The 23,840-nt window shown below is 42.1% G+C and overlaps 1 protein-coding gene across 1 annotated transcript; it reads left to right on the top strand.

The window, feature by feature from the left end:
- Window positions 1–1,207: 1,207 nt before the first annotated feature.
- Window positions 1,208–22,953, top strand: snx2 (sorting nexin 2). Its single transcript, XM_064297232.1, has 15 exons — window positions 1,208–1,405; window positions 4,783–4,900; window positions 6,473–6,636; window positions 7,817–7,883; window positions 9,873–9,916; window positions 10,688–10,829; window positions 12,096–12,174; window positions 14,219–14,294; window positions 15,918–16,031; window positions 16,615–16,708; window positions 18,526–18,731; window positions 19,136–19,279; window positions 21,473–21,553; window positions 21,792–21,863; window positions 22,360–22,953. Exons 1-15 carry the CDS (start codon window positions 1,298–1,300, stop codon window positions 22,408–22,410), a joined length of 1,560 nt encoding a protein of 519 aa, XP_064153302.1. The 5' UTR covers window positions 1,208–1,297; the 3' UTR covers window positions 22,411–22,953.
- Window positions 22,954–23,840: the final 887 nt, after the last annotated feature.

The raw sequence follows: 23,840 nt of genomic DNA, 5'->3' as shown, positions 1-23,840 counted from the left end.
ATTGTTTTATTGGAGGTGCTGAATCATAATTGGGCAATTTGAAAACATACTCGAGCTTAATAACTGGCCTGAGTGCGCCTGGATCTTGACGTGCCAGAAGCAGCCATGCTTCCTGGACACATTAAGGTCATAAAGTGTCCTCCCAGCCCACATTTAGAATATCAACTATGTCCCAGGTCATGGGCACCACCCTGTAAGATGAACCAGAATAAAGAGAAGGACAAGATGGGTCCTGGGTACCAAGGCAAAGAAGAAAGGTAGAAGTACTTACTCTCTCTCTTAAGGTATGTAAAATGGGACTCGGGAGATTTGATTGAGGTTTTAAATTTTTCCAGCAGAACCAGTAAAGCTTTATGGTGACCCAGTCCATAATCGCACCAACCCAGTGTGCACGACCCTGCAGTCGCCATTTTATGCCTCAGCCACATCATTAACTGAATAAGATTAGGAGTCTGCAGCAACAGTAGGGACAATGCGGGTTGGTTTAAAATTGGGCATAAACACTCATCCAGTAAGAATGAATGTTGTAACATTAAAAATATAATACATTGATTTTTTTTTTTCCAGCAAGCCACTTTATACATTAAAAACACTTATTTTCCATTTTGTTTCTTCATTTTAGATACGCTTTAGGGGCTGTGGATTCTTACACTATCACGGAATAGTCAGACTCTTTCATACCGAGTTACAATAACAGGCTACTTTTTTTTTCTTTCTTTGTCCTAATAGGAAATAGAAATACCATGCAAGGTTTTCTGTGTCCTTCATTTGAGCACCAATTATTGGAACATGCTAGACCTAGTGGAGAGGTTAATAGGCTTCACCGACGTTGAGTAAAATCAGCTCACAGTCCTCGAGTTTTTAAAAATCTTAGCAAACTTTTACTTATATGAATTCATATAAATAATAGTGAAAACTAGCACTGTACAATCGTGTATGCCAACTGCGTAAATTATTGGTGTGTATTGTGACCTAAATTATTTAATTTAGGACCTATTTACATATTTTTGTCAAATGTTTTCGATAACCTAGGCTATTTTTGTAGCAAATTTTTAGCTACTTACAAATAAAATTAACGACCTTATTTTTGGGCTGCAAATCTGGGGTTGTTCAAGTTCATGCTGCGCATCGAGTGGTGACGCTTACAAGCCGCGCCAGCATAAGCGCAGGCTGATATCCGTGAACGTCCCAACGGTCACAAGACCAAGCAGTTCCTGCGAATCACATGACAGCTCGAGAGTCTCCTGACTTGCTCCTACCGATTGTTTTCTCGTCCAGTTATTATTGCTGAAATAAGATGGCGGCAGAGAGGGAGCCTCCACCGATGGGAGAATCTGGGCAGACTGACTTCAGGGAAGTAGAGGAGGCTGAGGATCTTTTTGTCAGCACGGCTTCAACGCTCGAGGTGAGAGCAGAGTCATATCGGGTGTGCATGGAAACAGATGATCACTCAGCGTATGCATCACCACTGGCTGTGGATGCTTAAGGAGAATACCGAAGATAACTTCATTTTCGTGACGGGCACTTTTCTGTTGATGTTCTTTCTATGTATCTGTTTTGCTTGGTGCCGTATAACCGGCTATGTTCAAGTACAGCGCGAAGATTTGAGCTGTGCATCACTTCCTACAAATAATTTACGATGGGAAGGCAGGCTATTATGAATAATTTTCAGTTGGTTGATGCCAGGTCGAACTACGCATGTGTGAGAGAAAATGGTCTGGGTAAATCTGCTATTTCACTTCCTGGTGTATTATATGGCGATTGGAAAAATAACGGGGAGAACACATTGCCCCGTTATGAAATAATGGGGAGCAAACAGTCTTGTGGATTTAGTCTTACTTGACGTGTCGCCTTAGTTTATTGTTTTCAGTATTGGTATGACAACAGTTTCAACTTCTGACTGACATCAGAAAGTAGTTTTGGGTTGAGCTGTCTCTTGTCACTTTGAAGTTGGCTATTCATTCTACATGATGTATATATGTATTTCTTGAATGCATACATATGCATTTTGTTTCAGAATGAGATGGCACTCAGTGAATGAAGTATCCATTTCAAAAATTCCTGGAAAAGTTGCTGTGTGGATAATTGTATGCCATATTTAATTGTGGCTTACCTGTTCACACATTCATACATGGCTGTCCCGGAGGGCTCAGTTAGGCCAGTGGTCAGGTGCTCTACTTTGCAGAACGGGTCATTAAAAAGTGAAGTATCTAGCGTCTTTGTGCAGGTGTGTACAACACCCACAATGCTCCACAACTGGTTTGATTTAAATGACCCAGTTGTCGCTTTCACATCCTTTTAATGCCTCTGAAACAGGAACCATCCCAACAATGCGGTCAATTGACTTAAAATGTACTTTCACTAGTTCTCCAGAGCAGTGATAACCAGGCAAACGTCCTGACAGTCTTTCAGAGTTGGTGGCAGCTGAACCTTTTGGCCTGACCTGCAGGGTAAAATTAAAAATAATTATTTTCCCCTTAACCATGTTCTCAGGTAGTTCTATCTGTGCCTCCCAGGAAGAATTCTACAGGGTAACCTAAATTGCGTCAGGTCACATAGTTCTATTGAATTTTATCAAAGGAGTTGGTTACAGGAGTAGCCTATATTTCTGCTCTTTAACGGTTTGGAATTCAACCGGCCTGTTTTGCCCTCTTTTTCCCTGGCTACAACTACAAAAGACTTGAATACCTCGCAGATTTTTGCTTTTAGACCGGGACTGAGAAACATACTAAACATGGTCAGGATATCTATGGGAAATCCATCTTGGGGAACACTTGGACTTGTTTAGTCAGCTTCTTGTGCCATTTTTTTTTCCTTCGGTTTGTTTTAGTAGTCATATTAGACTAGTCATGTGACCCTGTTTGGTTGATTTTCAGTAGTGATATTGTCATGGGGTGAGGACCTTGGACCTGCTGAATAAAACTTGCTGAACACATATACTACATGGCCAAAATGTTGACACCTGACACCCAACATCTCATTCAAAATGATGGGCATTAATAGGGAGTTGATACACTATTTGCTCCTTTAACAACCTCTACTGTTCTGTGAAGGCTGTATATTAAATGCTGGAGCATTGCTGCTGGAATTTGCTTCCATTCTGCCAGAACAGCATTAATGTGGTCGGGCACTGATTGGGTGATTAGGCCTGGCTCGCAGTTGGCTTTCCAATTGATCCCCATGGTGTTGGATGGGGTTGAGGTCAAGGCTCTGTGCAGGCCAGTCAAGTTCTTGCACACCAGTCTTGACAAAACCATTTCTATATGGGCCTTGTTGTGTGCCTTGTCCTGCTGAAACAGGAAATGACCTTCCCCAAACTGTTGCCACAAAGTTGGAAGCACATAATCATCTAGAATGTCATTGCATTAAGATTTGGCTTCACTGGAACTAAGGAGCCTAGCCCAAACAATGAAAAACAGCCCCAGGCTAAAGGGTGTCCAGATACTTTTGGTCATGTAGTGTACCTGTGCACCCATGGATTCTTAGATACACCCAACCCCAACCCTCCTCATCACTACTACAGGAAGTACAGTCATGTGTTTCCCGTGTGAGATGTTTATAGTGTGACTCCGTTCACTGCAAATGTGGCCTGTGAAAACACATGAAGGAGTAAAATAGGGTGACTTTACACATTAACCAAGACAACCTTTGACTCCATTAGTTCAGCTCCTGCTTCAAATGAAGAGGATGATCTTGGAGCCTTTTGATAGGTTGTTTAAGGTTGACATGCAGGTAGGTCACCTTGGAGTCAGTGAAACCTCTCCCTTCCAGAACAGTGAAGTTTGAGTGCCATCTCAGAACATATTTATTTTGTTTTTACTTTTGTGACCTTGCAAAGGTCACATGTGTCAAGACATATTTTGTTTGCTGCAAGGTTTTTATATTGCTTTATTGATGGTCTCCAACACTTCTGACATGCATGGAATGGGTAGAACAAGGAAGGGACTTGGAAATGTCCGCAGAATAGCTACATGTGGGGGAGCCCTGTTTGGCCTAATTCTTTTCTATACTTTTTTGCACTGCTATTTGTGTTGTACTGAATTTCAGGACTAGTGCCGATGCAAAAATTTCCTGTCTTTTCTGTTGTCCTCAGGTGACCAAGTTGAGGAAATGTCGCTTCAGTGACCCTGCTTCCTTCTGTTATTTATCTGTCAAGCTCCCCCATTGTTTCTTTTTTTCTGATAGCGTAGCAAAAAAGCGAGGACGTTGGGTGGCGGTTTCCAGCTCTCGCCAGTGATAGTTGCAGGGGGCGTCGTCTTCTTGGCAGCGGGTAACGTGGTCTGCTGTGCCACGCTGTGTGTCAGGGCTGTAGACTTGTTTTTTTTTTCCTCCGAGTGTTGTTGGCTACTACTGTATATTTTCTGAATGTCAAGCGCAAGCTTGTACGCACGAGTCACATGATCTCTGATAGGGCCCTTCCTGGTGCTCTTGAAATGTGACACTTTCATCCATTCGGTGTCACTGCTCTGGCCTAGTTTTTAATGTTAAAGACAGTTTTTCCTGTAGAGATGTGTGAAATAAGCTACTCCATTGGGGGGGGCGGCAGGGGTATTTAAAATAAATATTAGGCAGTAGTGTGAACAGATTAAATGACAATAGGAAGTCTTGGTTACTTTAAAAGTTTTTTAAACTCTCTGCAGAATCGGTAGGGTCGGCAAGTATGGCACATAAGAGCTGAAATGAATGATTGAAACTGTGCTATGGGATGCCCATGTTCGGTACTGTAATAACCTGTCGTTTCATGTCTTGTTAATTATATTTACGCGTTTCTGTTTGTCTCAGTCCAGTCCGTCATCCCCGGAACCGTCAAGCTTGCCTGCTGAGGAGGTCACCACCAACTCCAACGGGCCCAAGCCAGCAGAGATCTTACTGGACGATGAGCCAGAGGACCTGTTTGCTGGTAATTCAACCCATGTAGTGCAGCTCAGTTTATTCCCTGTGTTTATATTCTGTATACTATGTGTGTGTGTGTGTGAATGAACAATGTAGTTAAAAAACCATTTTCAGTTATTATTTGGACTTAAGCCAAGAGTGAAGTATGACTTTATGTGCTTCTAGTAACATTTGGACAGAACGTGGGGGCAACATTATGGAGTGAAATGAGCAGAACGAATGGAAGCATTAGTTGTTGAGCTCAGGTTGAATTTCAGGTTGATGTGTCAGACTTACTTTTTCACCAAATATTTAACTTCGCGAGGTCACAGCCTGGAGGGGTAATTTAAACAGCGGGACTGAAAACGGAGGGAATTGCTGAATTTTGCACATGCCAATAGCCTTCGGTGGGGCTTTTTATTTGCGAAAAAACCTGACAAGAGGGACGCAAGCGGGAATAAACTGCCTTTATAGCTCTGTCTCCAGCGGTTTATTTTCTTCTCGCTGAATTTTACAAGTTGAAGAACATGACACCAGGACACCATTCATTCATGTGGAAGTAGTCACTGGGGTCCAAAGTTTACAAATCCTGCTTTTGTGGATCTGAATTATTTCCATTGTTTTCAATTTTTCGTCAGCAGGGCAAAATTTTTAATCAGTGGGAAAAAAAGAAATGAATTCTGTTTCAATCTAAGGAGAAATAGATTGGAACAGAATTTTTTTTCCATATGAAATGACATTACGCGGACTTCACTAATATACTTCACCCTTTTTAAAATGCCTAGAAACCTCCTGTTACATACATGCGGTTTAATCTTTTCAATATCTGTGAATGTCGCTTATGAGCAATGGTGGTCAAAGTTTCTTATTGTGTAAAAAAATTAATGAATTATTATTATTATTGTGTTAAAAAATATGTGTGCATCACGCATGTGGGGATTCTGAGGCCCTGTGTGTGGTGTGACGTGGTCCAGCGTCCTGCTGTGTCATTCCGTTGGCGAGTGTGTGTTGCTTATGCACACTTCATTTTGTGCCTGTGTGTTCATAGACATGCATGTTTAACTGGACAGGCAGGCACGCCTTCAGCTAACGTAAGTCCTGGACGTAAGCCTGGACTCCGCATGCTGAGGGCAAAACACTGGAGCTCAAACTAAAATGAACGGGGAATATCAGACTTTTGAAGGCAAAAATAAAATGTCCCCGATGGTATTTTGAAACTCGATGAACAACCATTACAATTCATGTAAAAAGCAGATTGCAAAAATATGTAATAAATGTAATAGAATGTGCACATTTTAATAAATGTTTTCCCAAGACTCCTGGACCAAAACAACCATTGTTTCACAAACTGCTGCACATAATGAAATTTATGATCACAAAAAATGGACCAATGAGGTTGTTGAATCACCTTGGGTTTTCTAAATTGAATTCAATGAGCAGCAAGTGCTTTGGCCCTCGAGCATGCACAGTAGAGGCTGTTTGAGTTGCTTCCTAGGCTTCACCGCCTAGCCCCTCCTACCCTCTCCGGTTCTTATGTACACTCTGTGTGTGTGTGTGTCTGTGTGTGTCGTGTGCCCTCACCCCCCGCCTCTCTCCTCAGAGGCCACAGAAGAAGTCTCCCTGGACAGTCCGGAAAGGGAGCCCATCCTGTCCGATGACCCCTCGCCCGCCATCACCCCGGTGACCCCCACAGCGCTCATCACTCCCCGGGTCGAGCCCAAGATCGTCTCCGTCCCCGCCATGTTCGAGAGGTCCTTGGACGAGGTGAGGCTTTCTCCCCCTTTTTTTTTCTCGCGTCTTCAAACGACTGCAAACCAGTATAACGAGTGGAATCCCGTAGAATCAGCCTTCCGTTATACGTGTTCTAAAAGACAGTTGGTGTCCAGCTTTATGGTTCTGGTTGTATGCTTGTGTGCATTTCGGGAGTGAACCCCCTGATTGGATGCTTGGAAGAGTTCTTTAGAACTCCATCTGTTCGTATGCTCTAGAATTAGTGACAGAAGGAAACTGCTCAAGCCAACTGAATGAGTAATTTATGAGAGGACTTGGGGGGGAAAAAAAGTCTTGACGGATATTAAGAAAGTCTGTCAAGAGCGCGGTGTTTTGTGTGTTGTCAGCATCTTACTTTTCATAATGTGCACGTTGTACAAAACTCAGGGTGTTTTGACTTTGCCACGCATTTATCAGGTGTTTGAAGGCCATCTGTTTGGTGTGTTTTGTTAAATTCTGTACTGAGGTTTCATTTAGGAAAATTCTTATTGCGTTTTTCCTACAGAGCTAACGTCTCTTCCAGACCTTCAGAATTAGTCGGAAAAAAAAACAGGAAAATAAACTGGGCCTGTTGCCTGGATTTCAGGGACTTGTAGAACGTTCTAGAACTTCTAGTAACCATTTTGGACTTACTTGAGGCGTTTTTTAAATTTGCACGCTTACAATCTTCTTCACCAGGTGAATATGTCCCTCACCTTTCTGATGTAATCGCATTGCTCTGATAGATTTCTTCTTCTGTGGTAGATATTTGTTTACAAACGAACTAAGCAAATCCTGCAGTATCATAACCCAATCAGTGAGGAGGTTATGTCTCTGGAAGATCCAAGACCGCAGAAGTTTGCATAACTTGCTAATTGGAACTTAGAAATACTGAACAAACTTGCTTTCTGGGGCACGACCAGGATTTCTTTTTTTAAATCAACCAAAGAATCTTTAGCTGTCCAAATGTTTAACATAAAAAATGGGCATCTCAATTTTGTTGGACAGTGTTATGTAAATATTTCAAAATTTCAATTTCCCGAGGGGAAATTCGAGGACAATGAAGTTAAGTGAATCTTTTAAATCTTGAAATATTTAAACAACGGGAACCCGTGCTCATATTTAATTCAGATGTTTGTGTGTTTGGTCGTTGTGAGGGAACCTCATCGCTAACATATGCGCTAATTCTTTGCAGGCGGAAGAGGAAGCAGATGGAGACACATTTGACATGCAGATTGCGGTGTCCGATCCAGAGAAAGTTGGTGGGTCTTCATGGAAATACCGAATGGTCAAAAAAAAAGTGTGTTGCCATGTCACATTCAGTTTAACAACAAGGAATCGCTGCAGGCTTTGGGCTGGCTTTTGCGGTTGGAACGAAAACCAGCACACAGAGTGGTCCCCCAGGACCGAGGTCCAGGACTGCTGCTATAGTGGTACCCCTTGTAAAGGTGTGAACAGTAGCGTTCTTGACAACTGTACTCAAGGAAAGTCCCTTGCACACGGGTCAAATCAAAACCTACAACTTTGGAGTTGGAAACCATCGTGCCAGACCCATACCCAAATAGTTCTTACCGTGGGTAACCACTTTTTAACCGTTTTGCCCAAAATGTATCAGTTTGGAAAACATACGCACTGTAGAATGGAAGGTACAACAGTGTGGCTGTGGTTTTTCCTAGTAGGCCAACCTCCTATTTACCCTGAATTTCTTTTATTTGTCCCCCCCCACCCCAACCCAATGGGAGGGAGGAGGTGGGTGGGGGCGCGGGGGGGGGCGGGGGCGGGGGCGGGGGCGGGTTGACGAGCGTCAGCCTCATGGCCAAGTGGTCAGATCTCTGCCAAACTGGGCTTCACCAGAGATCTGTTCTCACTAAAATCAATAGACCTTTTCAAACACGTCCTGCTGTTGCATTTTTTTTCGTCTTGTTCTGGTCTGGGAGAGTTTGCAGTAACGACTGCTTGTGTCTTCACTTGTTTAAAGGAGAAAATCTTTTCCAGAGAGATACTATACCATTAACAGTGAAAGTATCACATAGTAGTAGTTATTATAATAATAATATTAAAATGCAGGACTTGCTTTAAATGACACAAAGCTGAAAATTGATTTAGCTAGCTCTGACATCCTTGTAGACATTTAGAGATACTTATATGTGTAAAATGACAATTGCTAAAATGCAAATTGATAAGCTTGCTTTCTATTAAGTTATTAACCTAGTTATTAACCTAGTACGCTCCCTTGCTAGAGGATAAATTATTTTCATGTCAACACTTTTTCATTATTTACAAGTAGCCTGTACAGCATTACTATATTCCCCCTTTCAATACTAAATTAAGGACAAAATAAAGCTTAACAAAGGACAGAGATCTAGACAAAGCATTCAGTCACTTTTTTATGTCGAAGGGAATACTGTTGTACTGTGCAATTCAACAATTCCTGTTCTATTCCTGCATGCTGTTGAACAGAGTTCTGATTGTACTGTTTGTTAAACAGTCTTCCCAATGTTGTTCTTCTGTTTATGACCAGTTGCTGGCTTATGGTTTTATTTACAGAATAGTATTTTGAGCAGTCAACATAAAGTAAATGAATACCAGTAGTACTGCATCCTGGGAACGATCTTACTGTGGGTTTAACCGCCGAACAGTATTTCTAACACCCCCACTAGACTGACCGTTTTACAAGATGCTCTGAATTTCTGTAGATGGAGTATCGTAGTCACGGTTTCTGAGTTCTTTTTTTCACTGAAATGCCAATGCCAGCTGCGTGCGTCCAGCGCCTCGTTTGTGCGTTTCCTCTTCATTGATTATATTCAGGTACTGGTGTCAGGATCCAGTCCTGGCTGGCTGCAGCATCTGCTGGTTTTCATGCGTTTCAGCACCAGTAATTTCAGCACCAATAATTTCAGTGCCAGTAATTTCAGCACCAATAATTTCAGTGCCAGTAATTTCAGCACCAATAATTTTAGTGCCAGTAATTTCAGCACCAATAATTTCAACGCCAGTAATTTCAGTACCAGGTTCAGCTGTCGGCTGCAGAGTCCACACTCTGTGTTCTCAAGTCCTTAACTGCCTGCTGGTTGGAAGGAGACCACAAAAACCTGGAGTCATTGTCAGCCCTCCAGGACTGGAGCCTGGCACCCTCTTTTTAAGGCGACACTTTGTTGCTAGTGTTTGTTTTTAATAAACAGTTATTGAATAGTTAAATGCACTGATGAAACGGTATTATGAGTGAGTGATTCTCTGTTCTTTTTTTGTAGGGGATGGGATGAATGCTTACATGGCATATAAAGTATCAACAAAGGTGAGAGTTTGCTAAAGGTGACATTAATGCTAAATGAATGCTTCTCTTCATTTAGCATTTAGCATCTTTTCTCTTCACAACGGACAGCTCAGTGGAAAATTTTAGCCATATTGGGGCCGCGGGTTGCTGCAGTTTTGATGAAAGTAAAACCATTTTTAAAATTGTGTATTCAGAAATGTAAAGACAACTAAACTGAATTAGCATTACACCATTGTCCCAATGGCATCATCACTATAAAATGGGGTTTAACATGTGAAGTACATGTCAGTTATTTTGTGAAATTTAATTTCATAATTTGTGAAAAAAGTATTATTTTTGGATGGAGTTACCTTCCAAGAGGGGCATGGGGTTACCTTCTAAATTGGGAATATTGTCCATTTGAATTTTTGATCTTGGGTGCCAAGAACATCTCAGAACATTCTTCTAACAACAATTACAGCAGCCAAGTCAGAGCTCTCATTCCTGGCTGAAAAAAAAAAAAAACTGCGCTCAATTATCTTTCCCACATCTGTAACCAGCTTTGATAAATCGCAGTAGATATTTCTGAATACTCTCCTCCCAATTATTTGCACTCTAATATTGGATCTTCCTAAAATACCTATCAAAGCAAACCTACCAATACTGCTTTTGAGGTATGCTATTTTTGGGTGGGTCAGTTAAGTGGGCAGGAAATACACTGCACGTGATGGTGGATTCGCTTGTTTGCTTAACTCCCTTCCCTCCAGAAATAAGTAGAAAATCTTGTTCTGTTCCCTTCTTGTTTCTCCGTAGACATCACTGTCCATTTTCAACGTGAATGAATTCTCAGTCAAGAGGCGGTTCAGCGACTTCCTGGGACTGCATAGCAAGCTAGCCTCCAAGTATATGCATATAGGATACATAGTTCCGCCCGCACCAGAGAAAAGCATTGTGGGTAAGTGATTAATTATTTCCTGATCGTTCTAAAGTTGCAGTGGTAATGAATGTGGCCCAGCCCCAAAGTTTGTTCTTGGTACTTCTGTGTCACTGTTGACAAAAATGTGTATAATTTAGGTATCATCTTTTGCTAAGTATCAGTTTGTTCCCATGTTTCTCGTCATAGGAGCTGGAACAACCTGAATCTAACTTCAGCTGATGCCTCAATACAAAACAAAGGAATAAAGCGGACAAATATGCATGTATTTGTTATCTGTAGGTCAATAGCTTGCAGACCTTTTTCTAGAATAGATAGAAAGCTTGGCCATTTCATCTAGTAGTATGATCTGTTACACCATCTACCCACTGAGCTAACTAGCTAGATCTTAGCATGCTGTGCTTCAGGGCCCAGATGATTTTGCTATGCTTTAGTGCTGCCTTAAATGCTTTTATCAAAGGCTAAAACTCACTGAGGAAGGTATGTTTCTGTTTAAAATAGAAAGGTAAAAGCATACGAATTAATGATAATTAATCATTATAGGTGATGCACAATACTATTATAGTGAATGCATTCAGAAACGTGAACGCAGGCTGCCTTTCAGATGCAACTAAAACAAGACGCCAGACCTTTAGTTATGTCTTGCTTGTCATGATTATGCCTTTGGAAATACCAAGTTTTACACCATTACACAGTAGTTTTTGATTAAAAAGACAACTCCTTCCACTGAAATGCATAATTAATGAAGGGCTTGTTCTCAGTGTTTGGCTCTGGCGAGCTCCAGGTGCAGTGTGTCAGCTCTGTCTCAGCATCTTTGGTGCGATGGGACTGGATGCTAGGCAGTATCTCAGCCTTAAGGATCGAGATGTGATCACCGCCGTTCAGCCTGATGTTCAGAATGCTGCCCTTAGGGGATATACCTTATGCAGTCTTTATTATTCATGTTCTGTTTGTTTCTGTCTCTCTGTGTTGAACCACAGGTCAGGAGACGTTATTTGTGCAACCTGTGATGTGATGTTATGCAACTGTTATGTCATGACTTTATTTGTATTTTAATTAATGAATAATTTCAAAGATTAAATTCAATGTCCACAAATCACAGTGGAGTTCTTTTTGGTTTTTTTTATGAAGATGTTTGAAGTTAATAAAAACTCCTGTATGTGGTGGAAAGAAAGGCTTTCATCACAGAGAGAAGTGCTGGTCACTGTAAGCCCTATTTCTCTCGGTTTGGAGAATGTTGTTCTTCTGTTTGAACATTCTAATTTGTCGCTGTGGCAACGTTAACAGGGATGACGAAGGTGAAGGTTGGAAAGGAGGATCCGTCATCTGCGGAGTTTGTAGAGAAACGAAGATCAGCTTTGGAAAGGTGATGTATAGAAAGGATGGCCCATGGTACAGAGATACTAATCTATTGGCATTTAAAAATGCATGCCATTTTCTGAATCATTAATGTTTTAAACAAATAATATAGCTTGTATTCCTAGTTATATACTGCCAATTTGTTTTTTTATTTTATTTATTGGGGTAATGGTCTCTCTTGATGAGCTTTTTATATCTCTCAATATGTTTTCTTTGGAATTTAGAATGTAAGTTAAAGCTTGTGGAAACTAATGGTAAATTACTGCAGAAATCTAGCAACCACATTCATGAACTGTGTTATTACTCTGCCTTATTTGTTTTTTTCAGAAGCTCACTTACACATCTTTAGTTTGGAAAAAATACCATTCTCTTTAATATTGTAATTATAACTAATTAATGTTCTGCTGGTTAGGAACGGTAGTGGTTTGAAAGGGAAGTTTGTGAGCTGGGCTTCTTATACATCTTGTGAAATTCCACCGTAAACTAGGTGAATTGTTGAACTTAAATGTCAAATTTCTGGAGGGCAGTGGTGATTGACAGACATTTGTAAAATCCTGCTGAGGAAGTCTTCTAATGCTGATTTGTCAATGACAGTTTGAACAAAGCACCCCTTGGCTTAAAAAAACTGCTTGCTGATATTTCCAGTCACTCAGTCTACTCATAAAATGTGTACTTTAAACATCTTACACGTCAGTAGCAAAACGTTTTTCAGGTGAGAAATGACTTTGAAGCTATGAACTAGGAAAATTAGAATGCTGCATTATAAGAACATAACGTGAAATGTCCGCTTGTAGCCCCATTTTCCAGGCTAACCCAAGTTGTAACTACCCTTTAAAAAAGCATTGCAATTTTATAAACAGTGAAGCATTCAGGCAAGAAAACACATTGGACTAACGCTTGTAAATCCACTGTTGTTTGTGTTCAATTGAGGGTGAATGTGCAAACTCATTATTCCAGTGACTATAACAAATGGGCTTTTTTTTCTGTAAGAATGAGGACTTTTGTGTTGCTGACTGTTTTCTGACTGCTGGCTATAGATATAATGATGCTCTCTACAATGCCCGTCGTTCAGAGTGGGGATAAAGCAAGCTAGCCGGCAATGCGGTGCCTGAAGATACTTGTTGAAGTAAATTGGAAGAAGCCGGGGCACCTTTTTCAATTTTGTGTGAAAAGACTTCAGTTTAAAGAGCATTCTTGTTGCGGTCTTTTACGGGAGAAAGGTTAAGCAACACAATATTAGATAAATAATTATCACTGAGCTCATGGGGCTCGCGCCTGTCAGCGGCGGGCTCGCGCTGGCAGTTTTCTCCGGAGCATTGCGCGAGCTGCCTCTCGGACGCCGCGCCGTGACACGGCTGGTATTTCGCGCTCGCGCTGATTGCCACAGCATTCGCGGTTTTTGCACATTCTGATGAATCGAATAAAAATTAAAATTAAGCGAGGCGCTGACATTTCGCCTGCCCTTTTTATAATCGTATTGATTGACATGAAGGTCAGTGTTAACTGTGGGACGGAGGATGTCAGCTCGCGGACTTCAGCTGTTAAAGAACTGTATCCTGATGGCTAAAACAATTAATTTCACTGTGAGCTTTATTTCTGCTTTCTGGCCTGTAAATACACTGCTGAGGTCTTTGTGAATAAAATTCTTCCTTCGCTACAGGCAACCGTTTTTCTTCTTTGTCAAAGCAATTCCAGTTGCCTTCCATTGTCCCCCAATTTAAATACTCATTATGAATGAGTTCTGCTTATTACCGTGTATCTATCTTTGGTTTCTGTTTGTGATTGTAATACCGAGTCATGTGGATTTGCAGTTTAGGTTCAATACACATTTGCAATGAAGCTGTAATCTGATATTAATCTAATATCTGATAATAAATTAGCCAGTGTGTTGTGAGAATAGCCTATTGTGTGCGTAAATACGTAAAAGTCTTGAGTTATGGTGATCTTTTCTTTCTTCATCACTTTTTATCATTCTATATGTAACGGATATCACAGGAACGGAATCGGGATAAAATACAAAACATAACATTTTATTTATGTTTATTCTACAGGTATCTGATGAGAACAGTGAAGCACCCCATTCTGTTACAAGACCCTGATGTGATACAGTTTCTGGAAAATTCTGAGGTACATTGGCTTTGTATTTTGAAATACTGCTCCCCAGTGACGTATAAATGTATGCATATGATGTAATATAGCGCACACAATATACTGCAAACGTGTTTCAAATTTGTCAAAATTACTTCATTCTACATTTTGTTAAATTGTTTAATTATTCACCTTTTTCTTTCCTGATGAAAACTTGCTTTTCCACAGTGTGACCCCAGCTGAGATCTCAGCGCAATATTTGCTGGGTCTAAATTTTAATTCCAAGTGGTAATTTTATTAGCCAGGGTGCACCCTCATCCATCTTATTCCATAAAATGTTTTACATAATATTTATTTATATAGCTGAGCTGAGCTGCATGAATATTGAAGTCATTCACATGCAGTACCTTGTTGAAAGATACACCCACAGTGCCTTAACTAGAGTTACGACCTGCTGTTACCTGCTTACAAGCTAAACTGTATGTGTTTAATTTAAACATAGCACAAAAATCTGCATAAGAAATGAAAAAAAGACTCACGGGTAAGGACAAGGCATAGTTGCCATTGGATTGAATCTGGGCTTGCAATACTTTACTTGACTGTAAAAGAAATATGTTCATACGGCTGTTTTCTTCTGAGGCAGTTGAGGTAACAGTACTTTGATTCAGCGTAGTACCCCTTTAAGGATGTCAACCCACCTGGGCTAGAATTGGGAAGTACTGGGGAGTTTACGTTTGTCTGAGCAAGAAAAATTTTGTTCTTTTGGATACTGAATTGTTCTGGATTTTATGTATACGATGCAAATACAGTAGTCACTAGAAAACCCCTCATGTAAGGCTGACTGTGTGAAACTGTAATAACAGTGGCATTTTATTGTAAATGTGCAACCTATTAACATTTTTATCTGTTTGTGTTACCTACAGTATGTTACCAAACCCAAAATTAACAGACCTATCGATTGTTTGGATTTACTGTCTCTACAAACTGTCAAAAAGCTTGAACTACCCGGTCAATACCCTGAAACAGCACAAAGTCACACTCAGCACAATTGTGTGTGTGCGTGTGTGTGTGCGTGCATCTATGAGGGCATGGGTGTGCGTGCATGTGTGTGGGTGTGGGTGTGTTTGCGTGTGAATGCACACGTGTGTGTGTTTCTGTGTGTGCGTGTGTGTGTGCGTGCATGTGTGTGTGCATGTATGTGTATTTATGTGTGTGTGTGCATGCGTGCGTGTGTTTGTATGAGTGCTTGTGTGTGCGCGTGTACGTGTCTGTGTGTGTGTGTGTGTGCGTGTGTGTGTGGGTTTGTGTGTGTGTGTGTGTGCGTGCGTGCGTGTGTGTGTTGCTCTGCTGAAATAACTGTATTAATCCCCAGGCAGCGCTACAGAAGTGTAGAAAAGAGGGATAAAGGCTTGAAAGCAATTGAAAGCTATTTTTGCCTGTTGTCCCTCTGAGAGTTTTCCAAGTGAGCGCATTAAATTAGATCCAGCAGCATTGAAATGTATGGGAGTGGAGAAAACCCCACGCTGCTGCTCTCCCCGCGCCCGGGAGGGGGGCTGGGGGGGGGAGCGGGGGGGTTGGGGGGGGGGGCGTCCCGCAGGGATTGGGCCGGAGCCCCCGGCCTGTTAACCGGTTTGTTTGCCCTTATTTGTCATTTCATCCCAGCTGCCGCGCGCGGTTAGCACCCAGGCGCTGAGCGGCGCCGGACTATTGAGGATGGTAAACAAAGCCGCCGACGCCGTCAACAAAATGACAATCAAGATGAATGAATCGGATGTGGTAAGGGCTGATTTCTGGACTTGAATAATGAGACGAATTAATGAGGCTCTCCGCCTGAATCCCAACGTCGGGGGGCCGGCAGGAAAGGGGGATTCGGAGCGGTGTGGCCGGGTGGCCCGGCTATCCGGCCTCCATGGTCGGCAAAAAATAAGGGAAAAATAAAACGTGGTTTTATATAAATTTAAACGGACTATTTTTTTATTTGTTCTGAAAGTTTTTTTTATAGTTATTGATTTATCTGAACCTGTTATTTTGTTCAAGTCAAAACCTGAGTTGTGGGTCTATGCTCCTTAAACAGCACCCATATGTTTGCGATTTGTGTTCGAACAGTGACGGACTCCTGGTTTCGGGGGAAACGGTGTTTATTTGTCTGTGTGTTTGTCATTATGTTTCACTTGTCGTTTGAGCAGAAGCACCGTTGTCCAGTTAGCTTTGCGAAGCGGATGCTATGCTCGTCGATAGTGTTTGATTATGATAATGGGCCTTGTCGGGGCCGTGTACAGAGAAACTTCAGCCTATCGGAGAGTGCGGTGATGGTGTTCTGACCCGCGTTCCTCCTCTCGTTCCGCCGTGTCGGACGCAGTGGTTCGAGGAGAAGCAGCAGCAGTTTGAGAACCTGGATCAGCAGCTGAGAAAACTGCACGGAAGTGTGGAGGCCCTGGTCCTACACCGGAAAGGTAATCCCCCAACCCCGCCCAGCACCCCCGCATCAGAAAGGTAACCCTCACTTTGTCCACCCCCCCCCCCCCCAACCTGCGCTGGAAAGGTAACTCCCCACCCCCCGTACCGGAAAGGTGACCCTCACCCTGCACACCCCCTCCCCTCCAGCCCTGGCCCTGCACGAGAAAGGTAACCCCAACCCCCCAACACCCACCCCCCCTGCACCAGAAAGGCCACCGTAACCCTGATCCACCCCCACCCCCACCCCCTCCCCAGAGTTTACACACTTTCCCCTGACCATCTATAGCCAGGCATAATATATACGATATCTTATCCCTGACTATGTCAGCAACAGCCACTTTTTCTGGGCATTGCTAATAAAATGTTGGCGTATAACATGGAAAACGTTGGCTCTGTCTATATCTTTGTACATGTCTGTACTGTGTTTGCTTTCAAATTCGAAAAAACGTGAGTTCCTGGTGTATTTTTTGTGTGTTCGTTGTGGAGAGCAGTGAAACACACGCTGTGTTTCCCTCGACTATTGTCTCAGCACACCCACTCTGTCATCTGACTCATACAGTAAACATTGTTGTGACAGAAGATCAAGGGAAGTTATTCAGACAACATTGTTGTGGATCATGTGACCTGTGTTCACAAACCTCACACACTAGACAGATTAGCAGAGCAATTATACTATAAAAGCACTTGTTGTAAATTTGCCAAAGTTCACTTTCTGTTATAAGGCTTATTAGTCGGTCATCACTTATGAACTTAGCCCACAGATTTCATTGAGGAATGATTACCTCTAGGGCAAATATAATCACTGTGGGCTTGCCTCCAAATGCCTAATTATTTTATCGTTTGGTAACTGGCCAATAGCGTCGCTGCTTTGCGTCTGGGGAGGGCACTTTGATATTCCTATGCGCCGATAGGTGTGCGGGTCTGTCTTTTAAGGGCACATTGAAGCCTTTCCGTTCAATACGCCGGGGTTTGATTCCCTTGTGGGGCACTGTCAGGATACCCTTGAGCAAGGGTACACATTAGCTTAGCTTCGGTAAATACCCATCTGCGTCAGTGGATAACTTGCAAAAACAGAAGGCCCCCAGAGGGGAGTTTGGAAGAGGATGTGCGCTGAGCTGAGTAAACACTTAAGGTTATGCAAAACGAACACGAAATAAAGCCTGACGCTACGCTACTGCGTTGGGCGATCAACTCAGCTGATTAAAAGCGAACTGTGGTCATCTGCAAAGGCCTCAACATTTGTTGTAGAAGGTCACTCATTTTCTAAACATAGGTTCTGCTTGTGTTCTTTACACGAGATGAACATTTCCCAAACAATCCACTAGAGGAAGATAGAGTGAATTTTATGCGTTTTGAAGTGGAATTAATAATACAGGCTCAAATTCTGCCAGCAAAGAGAGAGTAGAAAATGAGGCTCTCCACAGATATGCGAATATAATATAATATAATAGCTTAGTTGCTGTTATAAAAGCAATTACGGTGTATGTATATTATGCAGAAAAAATTATATGGTCCTGCAAATTTTATCTTTTCTGAAACATTACTCAGCATGCAGTCTTACAGAAAGAAAATTTTAAAAGTAAAAAAAAAAAGAAGAAAGGACAGAGACAATTGAAACTGAATCGTAACCCAGTTTGCAACAGGACAAGTTAATTTTCTCTTGTACAATGTGAAATTCTGAAGTTTCCTGCTCTCTTTTTTTGAGCTGCTCAGGAAATCTGTCTAATCGGTGCTGTGAGATCTGTCGATGTTTTGGGAGGCTGTCCTTTCCCAATGTTCCCAGCGTTCCCAACGTTCCCTGCCTCCTCTCCAGAGCTGTCGCTGAACACGGCCTCCTTCGCCAAGAGCGCGGCCATGTTGGGGAACTCGGAGGACCACACGGCGCTGTCGCGCGCGCTGTCGCAGCTGGCCGAGGTGGAGGAGAAGATCGACCAGCTGCACCAGGAGCAGGCCTACGCCGACTTCTACCTGTTCTCTGAGCTGCTCGGGGACTACGTCCGCCTCATCACCTCGGTGAAGGTGCGCGTCCGGGCCAAGGGCCGCGGTGTTACCGTGCCACGGGGGGGGGGGGGACGCGCTCCAAATCCAATCAGCGGCTTAGAAATAAATTGGGCAGAGGGCTGCTCTGTGGAAGGCATATCTTTCAGAACAATTAAAAAACTGTAAACGTTAAAATATTGAATTAGGTATTTATGCACCGAGGACTTTGGCTTGGATTGAATTAATTTTTTTTCCCAATGTTCAATTAAGTTGCAAGCGTTTGTAATTTCCTTCACAGACTAACTTTGACTAGTTGGGAAATCACTAAAATATATTAAAATAAGGTGCAGTTAATGAAGAAGTGTATGGTCGCAGTGGGAGGGGGAGGCTCGGGTTTGGGGAGGTGAGCCGCGCTGTAACGGGCTCTGCGCTGCCCCCCGCAGGGCGTGTTCGACCAGCGCATGAAGACCTGGTCCAAGTGGCAGGACGCCCAGGTCATGCTGCAGAAGAAGCGGGAGGCCGAGGCCAAGCTTCAGTTCGCCAACAAGCCGGACAAGCTGCAGCAGGCCAAGGACGAGATCAAAGAGGCAAGGTCGCGCGGAGCCGCGGCGCGCGCGCGGTCCACTTAGCCATACCGCCATTTAGCGCTACCTGACACACCTTCACCTCTTACCTGTGTGAGGCCCGCTTTACCATCAGGTGCTCCCTCAGTCACACCTACACCTCTTACCTGCGTGAGGCCTCCTTTACCATAAGCTGCTCCTTCATAGTAGAAAATATGTGCAGTATTAGCCCATCATGTTGCCTTGCAGGATACAGACATCAGGGCCTAGGCATGCCTAATTATTATTGGTTAATAATGTTAATGATGGTTAATCAAATTGGTTCTTCAAAATGTTTGTGAAACAAGTGATTATAAATCGATGCTAAATACTAAGTGTTCCAACCTGTCTTGTGGGCCCAACTTTAAGACATAGTCGGAGGAGGCAGTCTTCCTCTGATGGAATCTTCCTTTTTCAGCCTTCGTGGGAACATACACAAGAGTCCGTCTCTGTGTATTTATTATTGATTACTCTTACTGGGTTACAGACTCACATTTAGAACACGCTGTAACACAACCAAGCCTAACACCGTAGCTGGAAAACGGACTAAATAAGCTGGCAGTCGACTTAACAGGATGAACCACCCATGGTCGTTACTGTAGTTCTGTATAAGCCACCATTTTTATATTTAGATCTAATGCAATAATTCCACTGTGCCCACTTCATTTGTCATCAAGTCAGTTCCTCAGTTATCCACACCTGATGAAATCTTGAATGATTTTATATGATTACATAAATCTGTACAGTAAATTGCAAATTGGTTGAATTTCCATACAGACTGTCTTACAGATTCTTCTGCTTCCTGCAGGCACATTAACTTTTAAGATGTTCAAACTGGTTTAAATGTGCTGGTTTACTTGCTTCAATCATATTCAAGCTTTGCGGTATTCAACATTTATTTTTGATCATGTGATCTTAAAGGGAAGTTGTGGCCGCACCTTAAAGGGAAGTGGCAGCTGCATCTTAAAGGGAAGTTTTTGCCCCATCTTAAAGGGAAGTTGCAGCCGCATCTTAAAGGGAAGTTGCGGCCGCATCTTAAAGGGAAGTCCTGGTGATGAAAATGAATGTTGAATTCTGCCAGCGCTGGTCATGCACAGGACTGCAAGAGCCGGTGCTTGCTTGCGTGTCAGAGGCACTTGTGCTAGACTGCGATAAATTCATATTTTTTTCCTGAATTATTTTGAGCGCTGAACATTTCCTGCCTCTTTAATTTGTGCACTTTCCCCACCACGCATCACAAAGGAGATTGAGGAGGTAGGACTCCTGGATTTGACTTTTCTTTCTCTCATTGCTTTCCATTCCCTCTCACCTGCCAGCATTGCGTAAATTAGCAACTGTCACATGAACTTGTTTGACAAAATAATTTATCTTAGCTTGAAAAGGAACACCGCAGCTGTGTATTTGTCGTTCTGTGGATTTTGAATGATCAGAATGCAATTTTCCACTGCACACATCAGTTTATGAGTGCAGAAGTTCAATTCATTTTTTCAAAATATTCAGAATGAAAAGCTGCTCTTGGCAGTGGGTGTTATTTGAGGGGCTAATAGTCTACTGATTGCTGCACAGATGCTATCGATATTGTCACAAATACACAAATGCATGTGTACTGAATGTTCAGCAGTAGCAGGAGGATTGTGCTGCACTGTATGAACAGCCTCATGTGACTTCATATTTTCATACACAAATGCATTTGAATTTTCCGCATCAGCATTTGCATTTGCAGCATTTGCATTTGTGACCATAATCCATAGTTTGTTCTGCTGCTTTGTTCCCTCCATTCCATTTTTCCTGCTTTTTTTCTGCCTTCCTGTGGAGATGCTGGTTCTAGTTATGGTGTCATGCATTAGTCACTGCTGTAGCACCATTTAAAGCCACTGAAGTCGACTCCTGCTTTATTTGGATTTATTTTTTTTCAGTCTATCACGCTGCCAGTGCTATGACTCCTGTGGCTGTTACTTAGGTTTAGTCAGGAATGAAACATCATTCTGTGGAACGAATGTGTGGGAACAGGAATGTGTGGGAACATGTAAAATACTATGATCTAGTTACCTCAGGAGAGTGTACCAGTAGCTTTTGGAAGGCAACAGGAGTCGGGCGTAGACCGTAGTCTTCTGTGCATCTCTCTCATTTCAAATCTTGTCTGTTTAACCCTTTCCTCTCCTCCCTGCCTCTCTTTAGTGGGAGGGCAAAGTGCAACAGGGAGAGAAGGACTTTGAGCTGATTTCCAAAACCATCCGCAAAGAAGTGGGGAGATTTGAGGCAAGTGCATACTCCAAGTCCTCATGAGCACCCTTCGTCAAAGACAGATTTCCATTTTTTTTTGTTGTATATTTTGATGTAAATGTGCAGAGTACGGAAATTCTATACCATGGTTTTATTTCTGTGTCCTGTGGCCGACTGTCTCTTCACTCTGGTTTATGTGTTGTTCTGTGGTGCGATGTCATCTGTTATTTTGTTCCTCTTTGAACTCACTCTGGCCTGCACTTTGTGTTTACAGAAACAGAGAGTGAAGGACTTCAAAGCTGTTATAATTAAATATCTGGAGTCGCTAGTGCACACACAGCAGCAGGTACGGTGTGCGTCTGAAATCGTTTTGTTTGCCTGAGATATGCTCGCACTCCCATCCATCTCGTACATTGTGTGAGCGGCCATTTTCCTGGCTTCAATACAGTCTCTAATACACCAGTGCGTCGGGATGGGAGGCTGTTCAGAATGTTGCTAACTGTGAACTTTATGTTAAAGTTCAATTTTCAGAATTAGAATTTTCTTTTAAACCAAATTAGTCAATTACCTAAATGAATGTGCGAAATATTGTCTTTATTTAAAAAACAAAAAAACACTGGCTTTTGTTTATACATCAAAGTAAAGAGCCAATCTTGACTAAATCCATCAATTCAATTTTTTTGGCTCAACCATGACTAAGAATAATGCAAAAAAAAATGACAAAGGAGCAAAAAACACAATTGCTTATTACTGAGATAAATTAAATAGGTTTGTTGGGTAGCTTACTTCATCTTATGCGTTGACAATTGTGAAAGTTTTGAATCCTCTTTTCCGTTTCACAGCTCATAAAATACTGGGAGGCATTCTTACCTGAAGCCAAAGCGATCGCATAAACAGAACCGCCGTTTGTAAACCAGGCCTTGCTGATAACCCCCCCACCACCACCCACCCACCTCCACCTTTTACGTTTACGTCCGAATCGCACACTTTAAAAAAGAAGATGCACGGAAAAGAAAAATCGAGATCGCCGCCCAAAATGCACCACTACACATTTTTCTCAGTTGCTCACTTCTCCTCCGTCCTTATTTTTTGAGGTTTTTTTTTTTTTGCCCTGAGCACCATGAAGGAGTCACTCACGCTCTTGATTTGCAGCCCGAAGACTGTGGCTGGGCGTCCTGGACCTCGCTCGAATCGACACTACTGCTTTCGTCTTATCACCAGTATGATTCTTTTTTTAAAACTCTCCGTCACTTAACGTGCAATGTTTGAGTCTTTGGAAATTTCATTTGATTTTTTTTTTTTTTTTAAAGCTTTTGTCTAAAAAAGTTTTTTTTTATTTTTATTTTTTTTAAGTTTCGTTTAATGTTGACTATACATTCCTGTACAGAAAACATTTGATTACTATGATACTAATAAAGGAATGTGCCCCAGAATAATGAGTGAAAGTTTTTTGCTCTCGTCCGACACAGAACGACTATACTTTGGACTGAGAAGTAACCTTTTCTGTGGTCTGTGATTTACGTACGGAATACTTTAATGTTCAATGCCCATGCAGTGCAATGCATATAATGGCTTTTCACAACTTTGTTTTAACAGTTGAACTTAGCCTCACCTGTTCTACATATGGCTGAACACTTTTTCAGTGTTTCAATGCATGTTTTCATTAAATTTTAATCCAATGAAAATATTTAGTGTAAACATACACAACATATAAATCAAGGCAATCAGGACAACAGTGAAAATGTAAAGATGGATGCAAGTCGATCTTAGAAATGAGTTAATGTTTGACTAAATGCAATGCAGGCTTAACGCATAAACCCTATCTTGACTAGCCCTCTCTTTCAAACCATCAAATTCCTGAGTAGTGATCTCTTTTGACTCCACCTTGTGGTGACCTGTGCAAGAACATGACGGGAGCTAGTTGTCAGGCATGTGCTGTCCACAGAAAAGTGGCCTTTTTCCAATCAGTTATTTCTCTCTCACTCAATCACTCTATACACACGCACACACACACACACACACACACACACATATTAATGGCCCTAATTTGTAAATAATCAAAATGGTGGATATACAGCATAGTCAATTTCCACAATTCATTTACCAAGCAACCCCCCCCCCCAGAACATCTCACCATAGCACATATTTAACTGTGATTTTACTTCTACGTGTACATGCATTGATGTTTTTTCACTTTTTAATTCAAATTTATACATTTATTATATTAATGTTGTAATAGTTGGCTGGAAATAAAATGTGTTGGGATTACCCCAAAAGCAGCTCCTAACCTGAACAGGCAGGTGGCACAGACGTTGATCCAATC

This window comes from Anguilla rostrata, chromosome 10 (assembly GCF_018555375.3).
Source record: "Anguilla rostrata isolate EN2019 chromosome 10, ASM1855537v3, whole genome shotgun sequence".
NCBI lineage: Eukaryota > Metazoa > Chordata > Actinopteri > Anguilliformes > Anguillidae > Anguilla > Anguilla rostrata.
Note: the sequence above shows the minus strand (reverse complement) of the source record. Positions and strands in the feature narration are given on the sequence as shown.

Coding starts and splice junctions, on each gene's coding strand:
- snx2 (XM_064297232.1), top strand. CDS start 1,298: ATGGCGGCAGAGAGGGAGCCTCCACCGATGGGAGAATCTGGGCAGACT. Junction 4,901..6,472: donor GCCAGAGGACCTGTTTGCTG/GTAATTCAACCC, acceptor CTCTCTCCTCAG/AGGCCACAGAAGAAGTCTCC. Junction 19,280..21,472: donor CCAAGGACGAGATCAAAGAG/GCAAGGTCGCGC, acceptor GCCTCTCTTTAG/TGGGAGGGCAAAGTGCAACA.